Source organism: Gymnoscopelus braueri (assembly GCF_963280865.1).
Source record: "Gymnoscopelus braueri genome assembly, chromosome: 19".
Classification (NCBI taxonomy): Eukaryota; Metazoa; Chordata; class Actinopteri; order Myctophiformes; family Myctophidae; genus Gymnoscopelus; species Gymnoscopelus braueri.
This window is the reverse complement of record NC_137621.1, coordinates 690,616-708,115: the sequence shown is the minus strand read 5'-3', so window position 1 is coordinate 708,115 and position 17,500 is coordinate 690,616. Positions and strand designations below refer to the sequence as shown.

The window sequence follows — 17,500 nt, the reverse complement described above, 5'->3', positions numbered from 1 at the left end:
AATATGTTGGCTGTGAGGACGATTTGTTTGGTAGATTTCGGGGCTGATTTCAGGCTCAGGATTCCCTCTCTTTGCCCGTCTGCTGCACTCTAGATGTGAAAGTTGGTTTAAACCAAAAACACATTTTAAATGAAAACTTAAACTTTATAATGAGTGTTAGTGAGGACCAGGTTGAAAATGGGTGAAGTGCTCCTTTAAAGCAGTGTGGGGTTGTTACTGTGTGTGCGTGCGTGCGTGCGTGCGTGCGTGCGTGCGTGCGTGCGTGCGTGCGTGCGTGCGTGCGTGCGTGCGTGCGTGCGTGCGTGCGTGCGTGCGTGCGTGCGTGTTAGTGTTATAGTGTGCATGGTAATGAGGGGATGTGTTGAATGATTTAACAGGATGAGTGTGAGACACAAACTGCTGTGTCGGCACAATCCATTCATCTTTAAACCACACACTGCATGTGTTTATGTATTTATGTGTGTATGTATATATATATATATATATATATATATATATATATATATATATACATACAGGGTATATACAGGGTTCTGGAGGGGTACAGGGTTCAGGAGGGGTACAGGCCTGTATTTTGAAATGCGTTCTGGGAATTGTAGTTGTAACAGACAGTGCTGTGTTAGTGTTCTCGCCTTTTCAGGAGACCAGAAGCAGTTATAGTTGTTATTTGAATCGGTTAGACCATTATTATTATTGTTATTATTATTATTATTATTGTTATTATTATTATCATTATGAGTATTCATTCCAATGGGACAGTGAACTTGAACACAGCTTCTGAACCATTCTTTACTCCATGGTCACTGAACTACATATTGGACCCGATCGCCACAAGACACATCAGGAGAAGATCTACCTTTTTCTGTTCCAGTAAACATAGATCTATAGCACCAGTAAACATAGATCTGTAGCACCAGTAAACATAGATCTGTAGCACCAGTAAACATAGATCTGTAGCACCAGTAAACATAGATCTATAGCACCAGTAAACATAGATCTATAGCACCAGTAAACATAGATCTATAGCACCAGTAAACATAGATCTATAGATCTTTAGGAGACCATGTTGCCTCTAGTAGCTACAGCTGGTATGGCCTCTCTGTCTGTATCAGGGGTGTTGTGCAGCTTTTGGTTTCCTGTGCTGTTGTGATACAGGAAGCAGGTTGACAGGAAATGACTGAAAGCACAGAGGAAGTAGCAACCGTCCAAACTTGTATCGTATTGTATCTTTAATTCATTCATTATAGTCGGTGAATTAACCGATTTAAAGCCCTGTTTCAAATGTAGTGGAACATAGCAGATCTACAAGTTCACAACACATCACAATGTGTCAAGTTGTGAGCTTGTAGATTGTCTTTTTTACAATATTTGAAGTTTATTGGAATGAGTTTAATTAATCTTTTGTCTAACTACAGGCTACATGGTGACTCATAGTGAGCTTGTAGATCTGCTATCTTCAGATAGATGTATGTGGATGGATGTATAGATATAGATGTATATGTTACAGGGAAATTGGAGAACCAGGGAAATTGGAGAAGGCGCGCTCGTTTTTCCCACCCACCCAGGCAATTCTGTAGAACCAACACTAGAGGGAGCCACGAATGCAATCCACAAGGCTTCCCTACCACAGTGCACTAACATATATGGCCCCGACCACACACGCACACACACACGCACGCGCGCTCGCTCATGCTTTCAATTTGGTTTATTGAAAGCATGACTGTTAAGATACTTTTATTGTGTTCTGGCTTTTAACATTTGTTTAGTTTATCCCTGACACACACACACACACACGGATAGTGATCCATGAAAAGATCTATTCTTACAACTCGGACGGCGCTGATTCGACTAGCAGAGCATCGGCCGGTCAGCGCGGGCCCTCGCACCTGGAGGCGCGAGTGCGCGCTTCCTCGGCCTCAAGCTCTGCTGAGTCGGCGCGCCTCCGTCATGGACAGCTATTATCACGTGTGCGTGTGAACGCGTGTTCAGCGTTCCCCTAGCGGAGCTTCCTGGTTGCTATGTGGGGGGAACAACAAAAGCCAGGACCGCGTCGCATCAAAGCCCCGCCTCACGGCGCCGTCTCCTCCTCCTCCTCATCACGCCGCCTCGCATCAAAGCCCCGTAACGCGGCGCCACGTCCTCCTTCTCCTCCTCGCGAGCCTCGCGTAATAAACCCTGTCTCGAAAAGCCCCGCCCTGCCTCGCCCCGAAGCCCTGCGCCTATTTTTTTTTTTTTTCAATTTCCCTGTGACATATATATGGATGGACAGACAGACAGACAGACAGACAGACGTATATAGGAGGCAGAGCTCATTTATCAGGGACCCCCCCCCCTCCCTGCGGTCTTTGAGAAACACTGGTTTAAACATCAGTGGATGATGGAATCTAGCTGTATAGTGTGTGTGTGTGTGTGTGTGTGTGTGTGTGTGTGTGTGTGTGTGTGTGTGTGTGTGTGTGTGTGTGTGTGTGTGTGTGTGTGTGTGTGTGTGTGTGTGTGTGTGTGTGTGTGTGTGACAACAATAGCAGGATGCAGTTTGACTGAAGCCTTCCTTTGCAGAATGTTACTGGCATTTCCTCTATACACCCCCCCCACACACTCTCTCTCTCTCTCTCTCTCTCTCTCTCTCTCTCTCTCTCTCTCTCTCTCTCTCTCTCTCTATTTCTCTCTCTCTCTCTCTCTCTCTCTCTCTCTCTGTTTGAAGAACAATAAACATACACTTTGTACTGACATGCACTTGGTAAGGTAAAACACTGCCCTCCGGTGGTGTAATGTGGAAGCTGCCTCCAATAACTGATTAGATTTTGATTTGATAATCTTTACTTTGAACTTGCACGTAAAAACAAAATAAAAAACAATAACAAAAATGTAAAGCCATAAAAGCCATAAAAAAGTAAATATATATATACATATATATATATTTTTTTTAAATGTGATCATTGATCGTCCCCAACATGTTAAAAAAGGATTAAGAAGAAGTAAAGACTTATTTTCTCCTACCCCCTTCTTATATAACAACAATTAATATACATTTATACATCTTATGATATCTGTATACATATACTCATATCTATGCATAATACATTTATAAAACACATAAAACTCCATACATAACCTATATATACCCGCTTGCTGTCATATAGACAATCTACTCCCAATCTGATCACTAAATTACTCAAAAAATAATAATTAAATCAACACACCCCTTCCTCCACTCTGTAACAGCTAAGGATGTCCTTTTTTTTTTTACATCCTCTTAAACTGTAAAATATTAGTGCTTTGTTTGAGTTCCAAGTCCAGACCATTCCATACATTGACCCACAGACTGTGATACACAGACTCTTCCTAGTGGTTAAGCTCCCTCTCTGTCAGAAACCTCTTATAATATTGTATATTGTATATTACCCGGTAGTACATTATTTCTTGCTTTAAACATTATTTGAGCTGTATTTTACCATATAATGAACTTCAATGCTTTTAACTGTAAAAATAGTTTTTGTGTTCCTGATATCCTTATTGTTCACAATCCTTATTGCTCTCAAAAGAGAGCAATAAGAATAAGAAAAAGTCACACCTGTGACTGACACACACCTGTGACTGACACACACCTGTGACTGACACACACCTGTGACTGACACACACCAGTGACTGACACACACCAGTGACTGACACACACCTGAGACTGACACACACATGTGACTGACACACACATGTGACTGACACACACCAGTGACTGACACACACCTGAGACTGACACACACATGTGACTGACACACACATGTGACTGACACACACATGTGACTGACACACACCTGTGACTGACACACACCTGTGACTGACACACACATGTGACTGACACACACCTGTGACTGACACACACCTGTGACTGACACACACATGTGACTGACACACACCTGAGACTGACACACACCTGTGACTGACACACACCTGTGACTGACACACACCTGAGACTGACACACACTGAAGAATATTGCAGGGGATTTAGACATGTTTTTTTAGGAGTTATAACATTTTAGAATACGTATCACTTTACTTTATTATCTTCTAATACTTATCTTAATCGTGTGTGTGTGTGTGTGTGTGTGTGTGTGTGTGTGTGTGTGTGTGTGTGTGTGTGTGTGTGTGTGTGTGTGTGTGTGTGTGTGTGTGTGTGTGTGTGTGTGTGTGTGTGTGTGTGTGTGTGTGTGTGTGTGTGTGTGTGTAGGTACCTCGTTTGGATCTCTCTCTCTCTGAGCTTCAGGAAATGGCAACGAGACAACAGCAGCAAATAGAAGCTCAACAACAGATGCTACTGGCCAAGGTTACACACACACACACACACACACACACACACACACACACACACACACACACACACACACACACACACACACATTCCACAGTCTGAGCTATTTTAGCTTACGGGACATCGAGGAACAAGCCTTACACATTGTGTGTGTGTGTGTGTGTGTGTGTGTGTGTGTGTGTGTGTGTGTGTGTGTGTGTGTGTGTGTGTGTGTGTGTGTGTGTGTGTGTGTGTGTGTGTGTGTGTGTGTGTGTGTGTTAGACAAAGGGTCAAGCAGCGGCCCCCCATTCATACCAAAACAGGAAGTGAACTTTAGGGGCTGACAGGAAATGAGGTCACCATTGAACTGTAGCTGGCAGGAAGTGAAGCAGCTGTAGATTCCAGGAAAGACAGGAAGTTAAGGGGAGGAGCTTATTGGATGATGAATGGAAGGTGTGGTCACTAACATTAACATTCATTTCCCCTCTCCTCTCCTCTCCTCTCCTCTCCTCTCCTCTCCTCTCCTCTCCTCTCCTCTCCTCTCCTCTCCTCTCCCTTCCTATCCCCCCTCCCCTCACCTCCCTTCCTCCCTTATCCCCTCTTTTTCATCCTCTCCTCTCCTCTCTCCTCCTCTCTCCTCTCCTCTCCTCTCTCCTCCAATAGGAGCAGAGACTCAGGTATCTTCAGGGAGGAGGGTGTAGTCAGGGTCAGTCTCAGGTAGGGTCTATAGATCTGATATTACAACTTTAAACAGTACTTTGACACATTGACATTTCTTTCAGGCTGATTGCACTGAGGATGATGTCATGTTTTAAAACTCCCCTTGTGGTCAGTGTGTGTCTGTGATGTCTTGATACAGACAGGTGGTCAGTATGTGATGTCTTGGTACAGACAGGTGGTCAGTATGTGATGTCTTGGTACAGACAGGTGGTCAGTATGTGTCTGTGATGTCTTGGTACAGACAGGTGGTCAGTGTGTGTCTGTGATGTCTTGGTACAGACAGGTGGTCAGTATGTGATGTCTTAGTACAGACAGGTGGTCAGTATGTGATGTCTTGGTACAGACAGGTGGTCAGTATGTGTCTGTGATGTCTTGGTACAGACAGGTGGTCAGTATGTGATGTCTTGATACAGACAGGTGGTCAGTATGTGTCTGTGATGTCTTGGTACAGACAGGTGGTCAGTATGTGTCTGTGATGTCTTGGTACAGACAGGTGGTCAGTCTGTGTCTGTGATGTCTTGGTACAGACAGGTGGTCAGTATGTGTCTGTGATGTCTTGGTACAGACAGGTGGTCAGTATGTGATGTCTTGGTACAGACAGGTGGTCAGTATGTGATGTCTTGGTACAGACAGGTGGTCAGTATGTGTCTGTGATGTCTTGGTACAGACAGGTGGTCAGTGTGTGTCTGTGATGTCTTGGTACAGACAGGTGGTCAGTATGTGATGTCTTAGTACAGACAGGTGGTCAGTATGTGATGTCTTGGTACAGACAGGTGGTCAGTATGTGTCTGTGATGTCTTGGTACAGACAGGTGGTCAGTATGTGATGTCTTGGTACAGACAGGTGGTCAGTATGTGATGTCTTGGTACAGACAGGTGGTCAGTATGTGTCTGTGATGTCTTGGTACAGACAGGTGGTCAGTGTGTGTCTGTGATGTCTTGGTACAGACAGGTGGTCAGTATGTGATGTCTTAGTACAGACAGGTGGTCAGTATGTGATGTCTTGGTACAGACAGGTGGTCAGTATGTGTCTGTGATGTCTTGGTACAGACAGGTGGTCAGTATGTGATGTCTTGGTACAGACAGGTGGTCAGTGTGTGTCTGTGATGTCTTGGTACAGACAGGTGGTCAGTATGTGTCTGTGATGTCTTGGTACAGACAGGTGGTCAGTGTGTGTCTGTGATGTCTTGGTACAGACAGGTGGTCAGTGTGTGTCTGTGATGTCTTGGTACAGACAGGTGGTCAGTGTGTGTCTGTGATGTCTTGGTACAGACAGGTGGTTAGTATGTGTCTGTGATGTCTTGGTACAGACAGGTAGTCAGTATGTGTCTGTGATGTCTTGGTACAGACAGGTGGTCAGTATGTGATGTCTTGATACAGACAGGTGGTCAGTATGTGTCTGTGATGTCTTGGTACAGACAGGTGGTCAGTATGTGATGTCTTGGTACAGACAGGTGGTCAGTATGTGTCTGTGATGTCTTGGTACAGACAGGTGGTCAGTATGTGATGTCTTGGTACAGACAGGTGGTCAGTATGTGATGTCTTGGTACAGACAGGTGGTCAGTATGTGTCTGTGATGTCTTGGTACAGACAGGTGGTCAGTATGTGATGTCTTGGTACAGACAGGTGGTCAGTATGTGTCTGTGATGTCTTGGTACAGACAGGTAGTCAGTATGTGTCTGTGATGTCTTGGTACAGACAGGTGGTCAGTATGTGATGTCTTGATACAGACAGGTGGTCAGTATGTGTCTGTGATGTCTTGGTACAGACAGGTGGTCAGTATGTGATGTCTTGGTACAGACAGGTGGTCAGTATGTGATGTCTTGGTACAGACAGGTGGTCAGTATGTGTCTGTGATGTCTTGATACAGACAGGTGGTCAGTATGTGTCTGTGATGTCTTGGTACAGACAGGTGGTCAGTATGTGATGTCTTGGTACAGACAGGTAGTCAGTATGTGATGTCTTGGTACAGACAGGTGGTCAGTATGTGATGTCTTGGTACAGACAGGTGGTCAGTATGTGTCTGTGATGTCTTGGTACAGACAGGTGGTCAGTGTGTGTCTGTGATGTCTTGGTACAGACAGGTGGTAAGTATGTGATGTCTTAGTACAGACAGGTGGTCAGTATGTGATGTCTTGGTACAGACAGGTGGTCAGTATGTGTCTGTGATGTCTTGGTACAGACAGGTGGTCAGTATGTGATGTCTTGGTACAGACAGGTGGTCAGTATGTGATGTCTTGGTACAGACAGGTGGTCAGTATGTGTCTGTGATGTCTTGGTACAGACAGGTGGTCAGTGTGTGTCTGTGATGTCTTGGTACAGACAGGTGGTCAGTATGTGATGTCTTAGTACAGACAGGTGGTCAGTATGTGATGTCTTGGTACAGACAGGTGGTCAGTATGTGTCTGTGATGTCTTGGTACAGACAGGTGGTCAGTATGTGATGTCTTGGTACAGACAGGTGGTCAGTATGTGTCTGTGATGTCTTGGTACAGACAGGTGGTCAGTGTGTGTCTGTGATGTCTTGGTACAGACAGGTGGTCAGTGTGTGTCTGTGATGTCTTGGTACAGACAGGTGGTCAGTGTGTGTCTGATGTCTTGGTACAGACAGGTGGTCAGTATGTGTCTGTGATGTCTTGGTACAGACAGGTAGTCAGTATGTGTCTGTGATGTCTTGGTACAGACAGGTGGTCAGTATGTGATGTCTTGATACAGACAGGTGGTCAGTATGTGTCTGTGATGTCTTGGTACAGACAGGTGGTCAGTATGTGATGTCTTGGTACAGACAGGTGGTCAGTATGTGTCTGTGATGTCTTGGTACAGACAGGTGGTCAGTATGTGATGTCTTGGTACAGACAGGTGGTCAGTATGTGATGTCTTGGTACAGACAGGTGGTCAGTATGTGTCTGTGATGTCTTGGTACAGACAGGTGGTCAGTATGTGATGTCTTGGTACAGACAGGTGGTCAGTATGTGTCTGTGATGTCTTGGTACAGACAGGTAGTCAGTATGTGTCTGTGATGTCTTGGTACAGACAGGTGGTCAGTATGTGATGTCTTGATACAGACAGGTGGTCAGTATGTGTCTGTGATGTCTTGGTACAGACAGGTGGTCAGTATGTGATGTCTTGGTACAGACAGGTGGTCAGTATGTGATGTCTTGGTACAGACAGGTGGTCAGTATGTGTCTGTGATGTCTTGATACAGACAGGTGGTCAGTATGTGTCTGTGATGTCTTGGTACAGACAGGTGGTCAGTATGTGATGTCTTGGTACAGACAGGTAGTCAGTATGTGATGTCTTGGTACAGACAGGTGGTCAGTATGTGATGTCTTGATACAGACAGGTGGTCAGTATGTGATGTCTTGGTACAGACAGGTGGTCAGTATGTGTCTGTGATGTCTTGGTACAGACAGGTGGTCAGTATGTGATGTCTTGGTACAGACAGGTGGTCAGTATGTGATGTCTTGGTACAGACAGGTGGTCAGTATGTGTCTGTGATGTCTTGGTACAGACAGGTGGTCAGTGTGTGTCTGTGATGTCTTGGTACAGACAGGTGGTCAGTATGTGATGTCTTAGTACAGACAGGTGGTCAGTATGTGATGTCTTGGTACAGACAGGTGGTCAGTATGTGTCTGTGATGTCTTGGTACAGACAGGTGGTCAGTATGTGATGTCTTGGTACAGACAGGTGGTCAGTGTGTGTCTGTGATGTCTTGGTACAGACAGGTGGTCAGTATGTGTCTGTGATGTCTTGGTACAGACAGGTGGTCAGTGTGTGTCTGTGATGTCTTGGTACAGACAGGTGGTCAGTGTGTGTCTGTGATGTCTTGGTACAGACAGGTGGTCAGTGTGTGTCTGATGTCTTGGTACAGACAGGTGGTCAGTATGTGTCTGTGATGTCTTGGTACAGACAGGTAGTCAGTATGTGTCTGTGATGTCTTGGTACAGACAGGTGGTCAGTATGTGATGTCTTGATACAGACAGGTGGTCAGTATGTGTCTGTGATGTCTTGGTACAGACAGGTGGTCAGTATGTGATGTCTTGGTACAGACAGGTGGTCAGTATGTGTCTGTGATGTCTTGGTACAGACAGGTGGTCAGTATGTGATGTCTTGGTACAGACAGGTGGTCAGTATGTGATGTCTTGGTACAGACAGGTGGTCAGTATGTGTCTGTGATGTCTTGGTACAGACAGGTGGTCAGTATGTGATGTCTTGGTACAGACAGGTGGTCAGTATGTGTCTGTGATGTCTTGGTACAGACAGGTAGTCAGTATGTGTCTGTGATGTCTTGGTACAGACAGGTGGTCAGTATGTGATGTCTTGATACAGACAGGTGGTCAGTATGTGTCTGTGATGTCTTGGTACAGACAGGTGGTCAGTATGTGATGTCTTGGTACAGACAGGTGGTCAGTATGTGATGTCTTGGTACAGACAGGTGGTCAGTATGTGTCTGTGATGTCTTGATACAGACAGGTGGTCAGTATGTGTCTGTGATGTCTTGGTACAGACAGGTGGTCAGTATGTGATGTCTTGGTACAGACAGGTAGTCAGTATGTGATGTCTTGGTACAGACAGGTGGTCAGTATGTGATGTCTTGATACAGACAGGTGGTCAGTATGTGTCTGTGATGTCTTGATACAGACAGGTAGTCAGTATGTGATGTCTTGGTACAGACAGGTGGTCAGTATGTGATGTCTTGGTACAGACAGGTGGTCAGTATGTGTCTGTGATGTCTTGGTACAGACAGGTGGTCAGTGTGTGATGTCTTGGTACAGACAGGTGGTCAGTATGTGATGTCTTGGTACAGACAGGTGGTCAGTGTGTGTCTGTGATGTCTTGGTACAGACAGGTGGTCAGTGTGTGATGTCTTGGTACAGACAGGTGGTCAGTATGTGATGTCTTGGTACAGACAGGTGGTCAGTGTGTGTCTGTGATGTCTTGGTACAGACAGGTGGTCAGTGTGTGATGTCTTGGTACGGACAGGTGGTCAGTGTGTGTCTGTGATGTCTTGGTACAGACAGGTGGTCAGTGTGTGTCTGTGATGTCTTGGTACAGTGGACAGGTGGTCAGTATGTGATGTCTTGGTACAGACAGGTGGTCAGTATGTGTCTGTGATGTCTTGGTACAGTGGACAGGTGGTCAGTGTGTGTCTGTGATGTCTTGATACAGACAGGTGGTCAGTATGTGTCTGTGATGTCTTGATACAGACAGGTGGTCAGTATGTGTCTGTGATGTCTTGGTACAGACAGGTGGTCAGTATGTGATGTCTTGGTACAGACAGGTGGTCAGTATGTGTCTGTGATGTCTTGGTACAGACAGGGGGTCAGTGTGTGTCTGTGATGTCTCGGTACAGACAGGTGGTCAGTGTGTGTCTGTGATGTCTCGGTACAGACAGGTGGTCAGTGTGTGTCTGTGATGTCTCGGTACAGACAGGTGGTCAGTGTGTGTCTGTGATGTCTTATACAGACAGGTGGTCAGTATGTGATGTCTTGGTACAGACAGGTGGTCAGTATGTGATGTCTTGGTACAGACAGGTGGTCAGTATGTGTCTGTGATGTCTTGGTACAGTGGACAGGTGGTCAGTGTGTGTCTGTGATGTCTCGGTACAGACAGGTGGTCAGTATGTGTCTGTGATGTCTCGGTACAGACAGGTGGTCAGTGTGTGTCTGTGATGTCTTATACAGACAGGTGGTCAGTATGTGTCTGTGATGTCTTGGTACAGACAGGTGGTCAGTATGTGATGTCTTGGTACAGACAGGTGGTCAGTATGTGATGTCTTGGTACAGACAGGTGGTCAGTATGTGTCTGTGATGTCTTGGTACAGACAGGTGGTCAGTATGTGATGTCTTGGTACAGACAGGTGGTCAGTATGTGATGTCTTGGTACAGACAGGTGGTCAGTATGTGTCTGTGATGTCTTGGTACAGACAGGTGGTCAGTATGTGATGTCTTGGTACAGACAGGTGGTCAGTATGTGATGTCTTGGTACAGACAGGTGGTCAGTATGTGATGTCTTGGTACAGACAGGTGGTCAGTATGTGTCTGTGATGTCTTGGTACAGACAGGTGGTCAGTATGTGTCTGTGATGTATTGGTACAGACAGGTGGTCAGTATGTGATGTCTTGGTACAGACAGGTGGTCAGTATGTGTCTGTGATGTCTTGGTACAGACAGGTGGTCAGGGTGTGATGTCTTGGTACAGACAGGTGGTCAGTATGTGTCTGTGATGTCTTGGTACAGACAGGTGGTCAGTGTGTGATGTCTTGGTACAGACAGGTGGTCAGTATGTGATGTCTTGGTACAGACAGGTGGTCAGTATGTGATGTCTTGGTACAGACAGGTGGTCAGTGTGTGTCTGTGATGTCTTGGTACAGACAGGTGGTCAGTATGTCTAACAGTATTCAGTCTCCATTTGGTGTTTATCACATTTTTCAAGTTCTTGATTGGCAAGTAGAGCCAGACCTCACACCCATAGAGGGAAATGGCTTTTATAACTGAATGTCTAACTTGATGTTTCACTTGATGGCATAGGAAGCCCTTCTCGTCTCTCACGTCGTTCAGAGCTTGTTTGAAGTTACCTGTGCTGCTGATGTTTAGGCTGAGGTAGGTTTAGTTTTTTGCATGTTCTAGTGCAGTTTTATTTAGAATTGATGGTTTTCTGAGGGCTATGTCCTTTTTGGAGACAGTGTGCAGGAGATCAAGTTGCTGTTGTAATCCTTTGGTTGGAGATAGAAACACCAGATCATCTGTGAATAGTAAACATTTGACTTCTGTGTCTGCAGATTGTTCAGTTTTTTGCCAATTCATTGATATAAATGGTAAATGGTGCATTTATAAAGCGCCTTTATCCAAGGAGCTTTACAATGATTGTGCATTACATTCACCCATCCACACACATTGTCTCACACACACACACACACACACACACACACACACACACACACACACACACACACACACACACACACACACACACACACACACACACACACACACACACACACATCAATGGAGGAGGATACCATGCAAGGCACCAACCTGCTCATTGGGGGAAGTTAAGGGTTCAGCGTCTTGCTCAAGGACACTTCCACACTAACTCACACTAACTCACACTAACTCCGGGATCGAACTGGGAACCTCCACAAGCGGCCGCTCTACCTCTGAGCCACTGCCACCCCTTTGTATATATACTGTATGTTAACTCTCTCAGTGCCAATGAAATAAAAATATATGTTCATACTGTGCCAGCAATCTTTTTTTTTTTTTTTAAGTAAAAAAAAAGTGCTTAGGAAGCGAGATAGTCTTTTTCAGTTCTAAGTTCAACAAAGAGTGGATGGAGCTGCAAATCTTCAGATATGATATCTTGCGTTCTGAATTTTTTTTCCCCCCCAAAAAAAAAGTTTTAATCTTTATATATATTTTTTAAACTCTGGATTTTTCGTTCTGGCACTGAGGGCATTCAGAAAAAACTCGGGATATCTCATTATGTGGCACTGAGAGAGTTAAAGAGGGTTGGACTCAGACACGTATGTCCTTTTTTGAAGTTAACAAAACGGGGAAACAATTAGCTTTTGTTTATTTGGTTCTCTGTCTGTCTGTCTGTCTGTCTGTCTGTCTGTCTGTCTGTCTGTCTGTCTGTCTGTTCTGTCTCTCTGTTCTGTCTCTCTGTCTGTCTGTCTGTCTGTCTGTCTGTCTGTCTGTCTGTCTGTCTGTCTCTCTGTCTGTCTCTCTCTCTCTGTCTGTCTGTCTCTCTCTCTCTCTCTCTCTCTCCCCCCTCCAGGCTGAAGCAGAGAAGCTACAGCGTCTTAAGGAGAGAGTAGAGAGTCAGGAAGCCAAACTGAAGAAGATCAGAGCCATGAGAGGCCAGGTGGACTACAGCAAACTGATCAATGGAAACCTCTGTAAGAACACACACACACATACATACACACACACACACACACACACACACACACACACACACACACACACACACACACACACACACACACACACACACACACACACACACACACACACACACACACACACACACACTGCAGCGTGCACAAATCAACACATTTCATATATGATATTGACTATGGTGATAACTATACATGTATATCATTCTGACCTTGACCTTTGACCCTTTCAATCCAAAACGAGAGTTTTGCATATAACTAAGGTTCTACGAATTCCGGACGACCCCCAGAGGCAGTGTTTTCAACACCTGGATATTCATCGCGCGCTCGCGCATAGGTCGAATATTAATACCATATATAGGTGCGGGGCACACAGCGATCATCCTCATGAAATCTTTTCGTCGAGAACGAGATTCCGAGTGACAGTCAACTCTGGCGGTCATCCGGAATTCGTAGAACCTTAGTTATATGCATAACTCTCGTTCTACTTCATTCCTTCTGACCGCCAGAGGCAGTGTTTTCAACACCTGGATGACTAATACCAACATAGTCACGAGGAACCTGCCCCTACCTGACCATCAGTTGCAGGTAGAAGAGGCCGACAGCACCGCCATCGCCATGGGATGAGGGGCGGCCACATTCACCCTATAGAAGCGGGCAAACGTGCAGGAAGAAGCCCCTCAATGCGGGACACCCCTCAATGCAGCCCAGGAGGTGGACACGCTCCTGGTCGAATGACATCTCACATGAGGAACAGGCAAACCCTTGCGTTCGTAGGCCTGCAGAATGGCATCAACAATCCAGTGAGAGAGTCGTTGTTTGGACAGAGCACACCCTTTCCTGTGCCCTCCATAACAGAGAAACAGTGCGTCCGACTTCCGAAACACAGAAGTCACGTCCACATACTGCCTCAGGGCCCGGATGGGGCACAGCAACCCACCATCAGGATGCGATCCCTCTGCCCCTGGCTGTGGGGCATAAGCCGTCAATCAGACAGGCTGGTTGATATGGAAAGCTGAAAGACTTTTTGGAAGAAAGGAGGGGTTGGGCCACATAGTAACCCCAGACCCATCCGATGTCCACCTCAAACAGTCCCTAGCGACAGACAGGGCCTGGAGTTCACACACTCGCTTGGCAGATGTAATGGCGAGGAGGAAGGCGGTTTTAACAGACAGCCACCTGAGATCAGCCCGCTCCAGCGGCTCGAACGGCGGAGAACACAGGTTTTCCAGGACCGTAGGCAAGTCCCACGAGGGCACCCGAGTGACATGCGGGGGGTGCAATCTAAGAGCTCCCTTCAGATAGCGACTCACCAAAGGATGAGATCCCACAGTACGACCGTCCACCAGCCCATGCTGAGCCGAAATGGCGGAAACATACACCCTCATTGTAGAGGCTGAGAGCCCCTTATCCAACAATGTCTGTAGATAGCGGAGCAGCATTGGTACCGAGCACATGACTGGATCCACCTGTTGGCCCTCACACCAACTACAGAACAATTTCCATCTGTTAGCGTACAGCGCTCTAGTAGGAGGGTGCACGAGCGTTAAGCAAGGTATGGACAACCGCCTGATCGCAGGAGTTCACCAGTGAACCCGGCCTCTCAGGGGCCAAACATGAAGCTGGAGGCGATCTGGCTGGGGATGCCAAATGCAGCCCCCTATTTGTGACAGGAGATCCCGTCTCGACGGGAGAGGCCAAGGTGCTCCGTTGAGAAGCCGTCGGAAACCATATCCTCCCCGGCCAGTATGGAGCCACCAGCAGCACTGTGTGACCGCATGTGGCTATTCTGTGAAGCATTAGCCCGAGCAGTGGAACTGGAGGGAATGCGTACAAGAGGCAGTCTAGGGGCCATGGGTGAGCTAATGCGTCCTGCCCCAATGGACTGGTTGGATCCGACAGGGAGAACCATAGTCGACAGTGTGTTGATGTGCTGAAGCAAACAGATCCACTTTTGCTCTCCCGTACCTCTCCCAGATCTCCTGAACCACTGAGGGGTTCAACCTCCACTCGCCTGGAGGAGGACTCTGGCGGGAAAGCATATCTGCAGCCTGGTTGTGAGCCCTGAGACTGAGACTGGCAAGGCGAGGAAAGGCCCACTGAAGAAGTCTCTGAGCCTCCTGCAGAGACTGCCTGGACCTGACACCTCCCTGATGGTTCATATGGTAGACCGTTGATGTATTGTCTGATCGGACAAGGACATGTTTCCCTTCCAAGGCGGGAAGGAAATGTTTGAGGGCTAAGTACACTGCACGGAGCTCCAGCGCATTTATATGTTGTAGTCCCTGCTGAGGGCCACAGGTTCCTCTGACTGTCCTGTGATTGCACACAGCCCCCCAGCCTGAGAGAGATGCATCCGTCACCACTATCTCCCGGCGAGAGGGCAGTGAGCCCATGGCGACGCCCCGGCACAGACTCGCCCTCCTTCTCCAGGGTTCTAGCAGCCGACGGCACTGGCTGGAGTTCCTCACCAGCCTCTTCTGGTGCCTCTTGGCGTCGAGGCCCAAGCCGTTGACCAACAGCTGCAGGGGGCGCAACGAAAGGAGTCCCGCAATCAATGTGCCCAGCAGACGAAGGAGCAGGCCGTATGTCAGCCTTGTACTTCCCCGTACACGAGCGACAAGGCCCACAATGTCGTCCACTCTCCGCGGGGAGGGGCAGGCCCGCTTTGAGACTGAATTGAGGGCGATGCCGATGTACACAACGGTTTGACTGGGAGCCAGAGAGCTCTTGGCGAGATTCACCTTGAGCCCCAGCTGTGCGACATGGGCCAGAAGGGTGGACGTATCGCTGAGTGCCTGCTCTTGGTTCGAAGCACATACCAGCACCCGGAACAGCCCGCCCCTTGAAAGCAAAGCGGAGAAACTGTCTGTGGTGTGGTGCTATTTGCACATGAAAATAAGCATCTTTCAGGTCGATGCTTGTGAACCAATCGTTCTTTGACACAGTCTGGAGAACTTTCGGAAACGAAAAACCTTCAGGCACTGAGGTCGAGGTCGAGGATCGGCCGAAGGCCGCCGTCCTTCTTTGGAATAAGGAAATAAATGAAGTAGAACCCTCTTAGCTGAGTTGAACCAGGTACATACTCTATGGCTCTCTTCTCTAGGAGCTCTGAAATCTCCGGCTGAGGGCTAGAGACCTCAGTGGGTCGTCGACCACCGTCATCCGTACCCCTGTGAAACTTGGGGGTCGACGTCTGAATTGAATCCTGTAACCCTTGGACAGCGTTGCCACCACCCAAGGGTCTGAAGTCAAGGCTTCCCAGCGGCTAAGATGTTGTGGGGTGAACCGGCTGGGGCCCGGGTCGGGAGAGTCACCTCCGACTCCCCCGGTCCTGGAATGGTCTAGAGGATCGGCCGGCAGGGGCCCCACGCCGAGGAGCCCTGCCTGTGGGCGGCCGGAAAGAAGGCTGTTGGGGGCCCTGTTGGGGTTGGCCCTGCCGAGGAAAGGGACGTCTGGCTCCCGAGGAGCTCTGGCCCCTGGCTGCTCGGTAAGGAGTGCCCGTGCGTCTAGGCTGAGGTGACGGTGCTGGGCGTAAGTCCGCAAACTGCCGCCTGGACCTGTTCGCTTGAACACTACGCTCCAGGGCCTCTTGAGCTGCGGGCCCAAACATCTGGCCCGGAATGACAGGCAGTGTGCGGAGTGTCCTCCTGCACCCCTCCGACAACGGGGCCTGGGCGAGCCACACCTGGCGACGGGCCAAAGTCAGGGTGGACATCAGTCTGCCAAGTTCCCTCGTCATATAAGCGAAAGCGTGGAGTGAGGCCTCACTCAGGCTCTGTGACGGGGCATCACCCCCCGCCGTGCGGAGGGAGCGAGACACACTCCCAATGCTAGCGGTATATTCCAGTGAAAGCGGCAGAGCGAGATGCACTCCCAACGCTTTATTTATTTATTTCTGTAAACACAGCCCAAACATTCACTCACCGTCGCCAATGTACAGCTATGGCTCCACGCCTGGACCGCTACTCGATGCTATTGTAGTTAGCCACCAAGCTATTGTAGTTAGCCACCGATGCTAGCAGGCAGCCGCTAACTCCATTCACCGTCGTGAGTCGTGCTGGGCTGCTTTTACATGCTTCTTTTTTCTTTTTCTCTCCTTCCTTCTTTCGTTCCTTTCCGACTGCCCCTATGAACGGGGTAACGTAATTCCAAGGTAGCAGACTACGCAGTCTCTGGAGGACGACAGTCCGTAGCTCCAACCGTGTTGGTTGCGAGACTCCACGCGTAGCTGCGAGTAATCGACCTGCGCTCTATAGGCGAAAATATGAAAGAGGATGATCGCTGTGTGCTCCGCACCGATATAGGTGGCGTGCGTGTACACAGGTCACGAGTGACTTTGTTGGTATTTATATTCGACCTATGCGCGAGCGCGCGATGAATATTCAAGTGTTGAAAACACTGCCTCTGGCGGTCAGAAGGAATGAAGTAGAACACACATCTCAGAGCAGCCTGCTGATCCCTCTGTACCACTGCACCACCACCTCTGTACCACCACCTTTGTACCACTGCACCACAACCTCTGTACCACAACCTCTGTACCACTGCACCACAACCTCTGTACCACCACCTCTGTACCACTGCACCACAACCTCTGTACC

General features: G+C 47.9%; 1 protein-coding gene across 1 annotated transcript in view; it reads left to right on the top strand.

Annotated features, from left to right (window-relative positions):
- Window positions 1-17,500, top strand: part of LOC308074135 (apoptosis-stimulating of p53 protein 1-like) — a 168,162-nt gene that overhangs the window by 42,846 nt on the left and 107,816 nt on the right. The window contains 3 exon segments of the mRNA XM_080413467.1: window positions 4,223-4,318; window positions 4,946-4,999; window positions 12,779-12,899. Coding sequence (XP_080269593.1) covers window positions 4,223-4,318; window positions 4,946-4,999; window positions 12,779-12,899 — 271 coding nt within the window.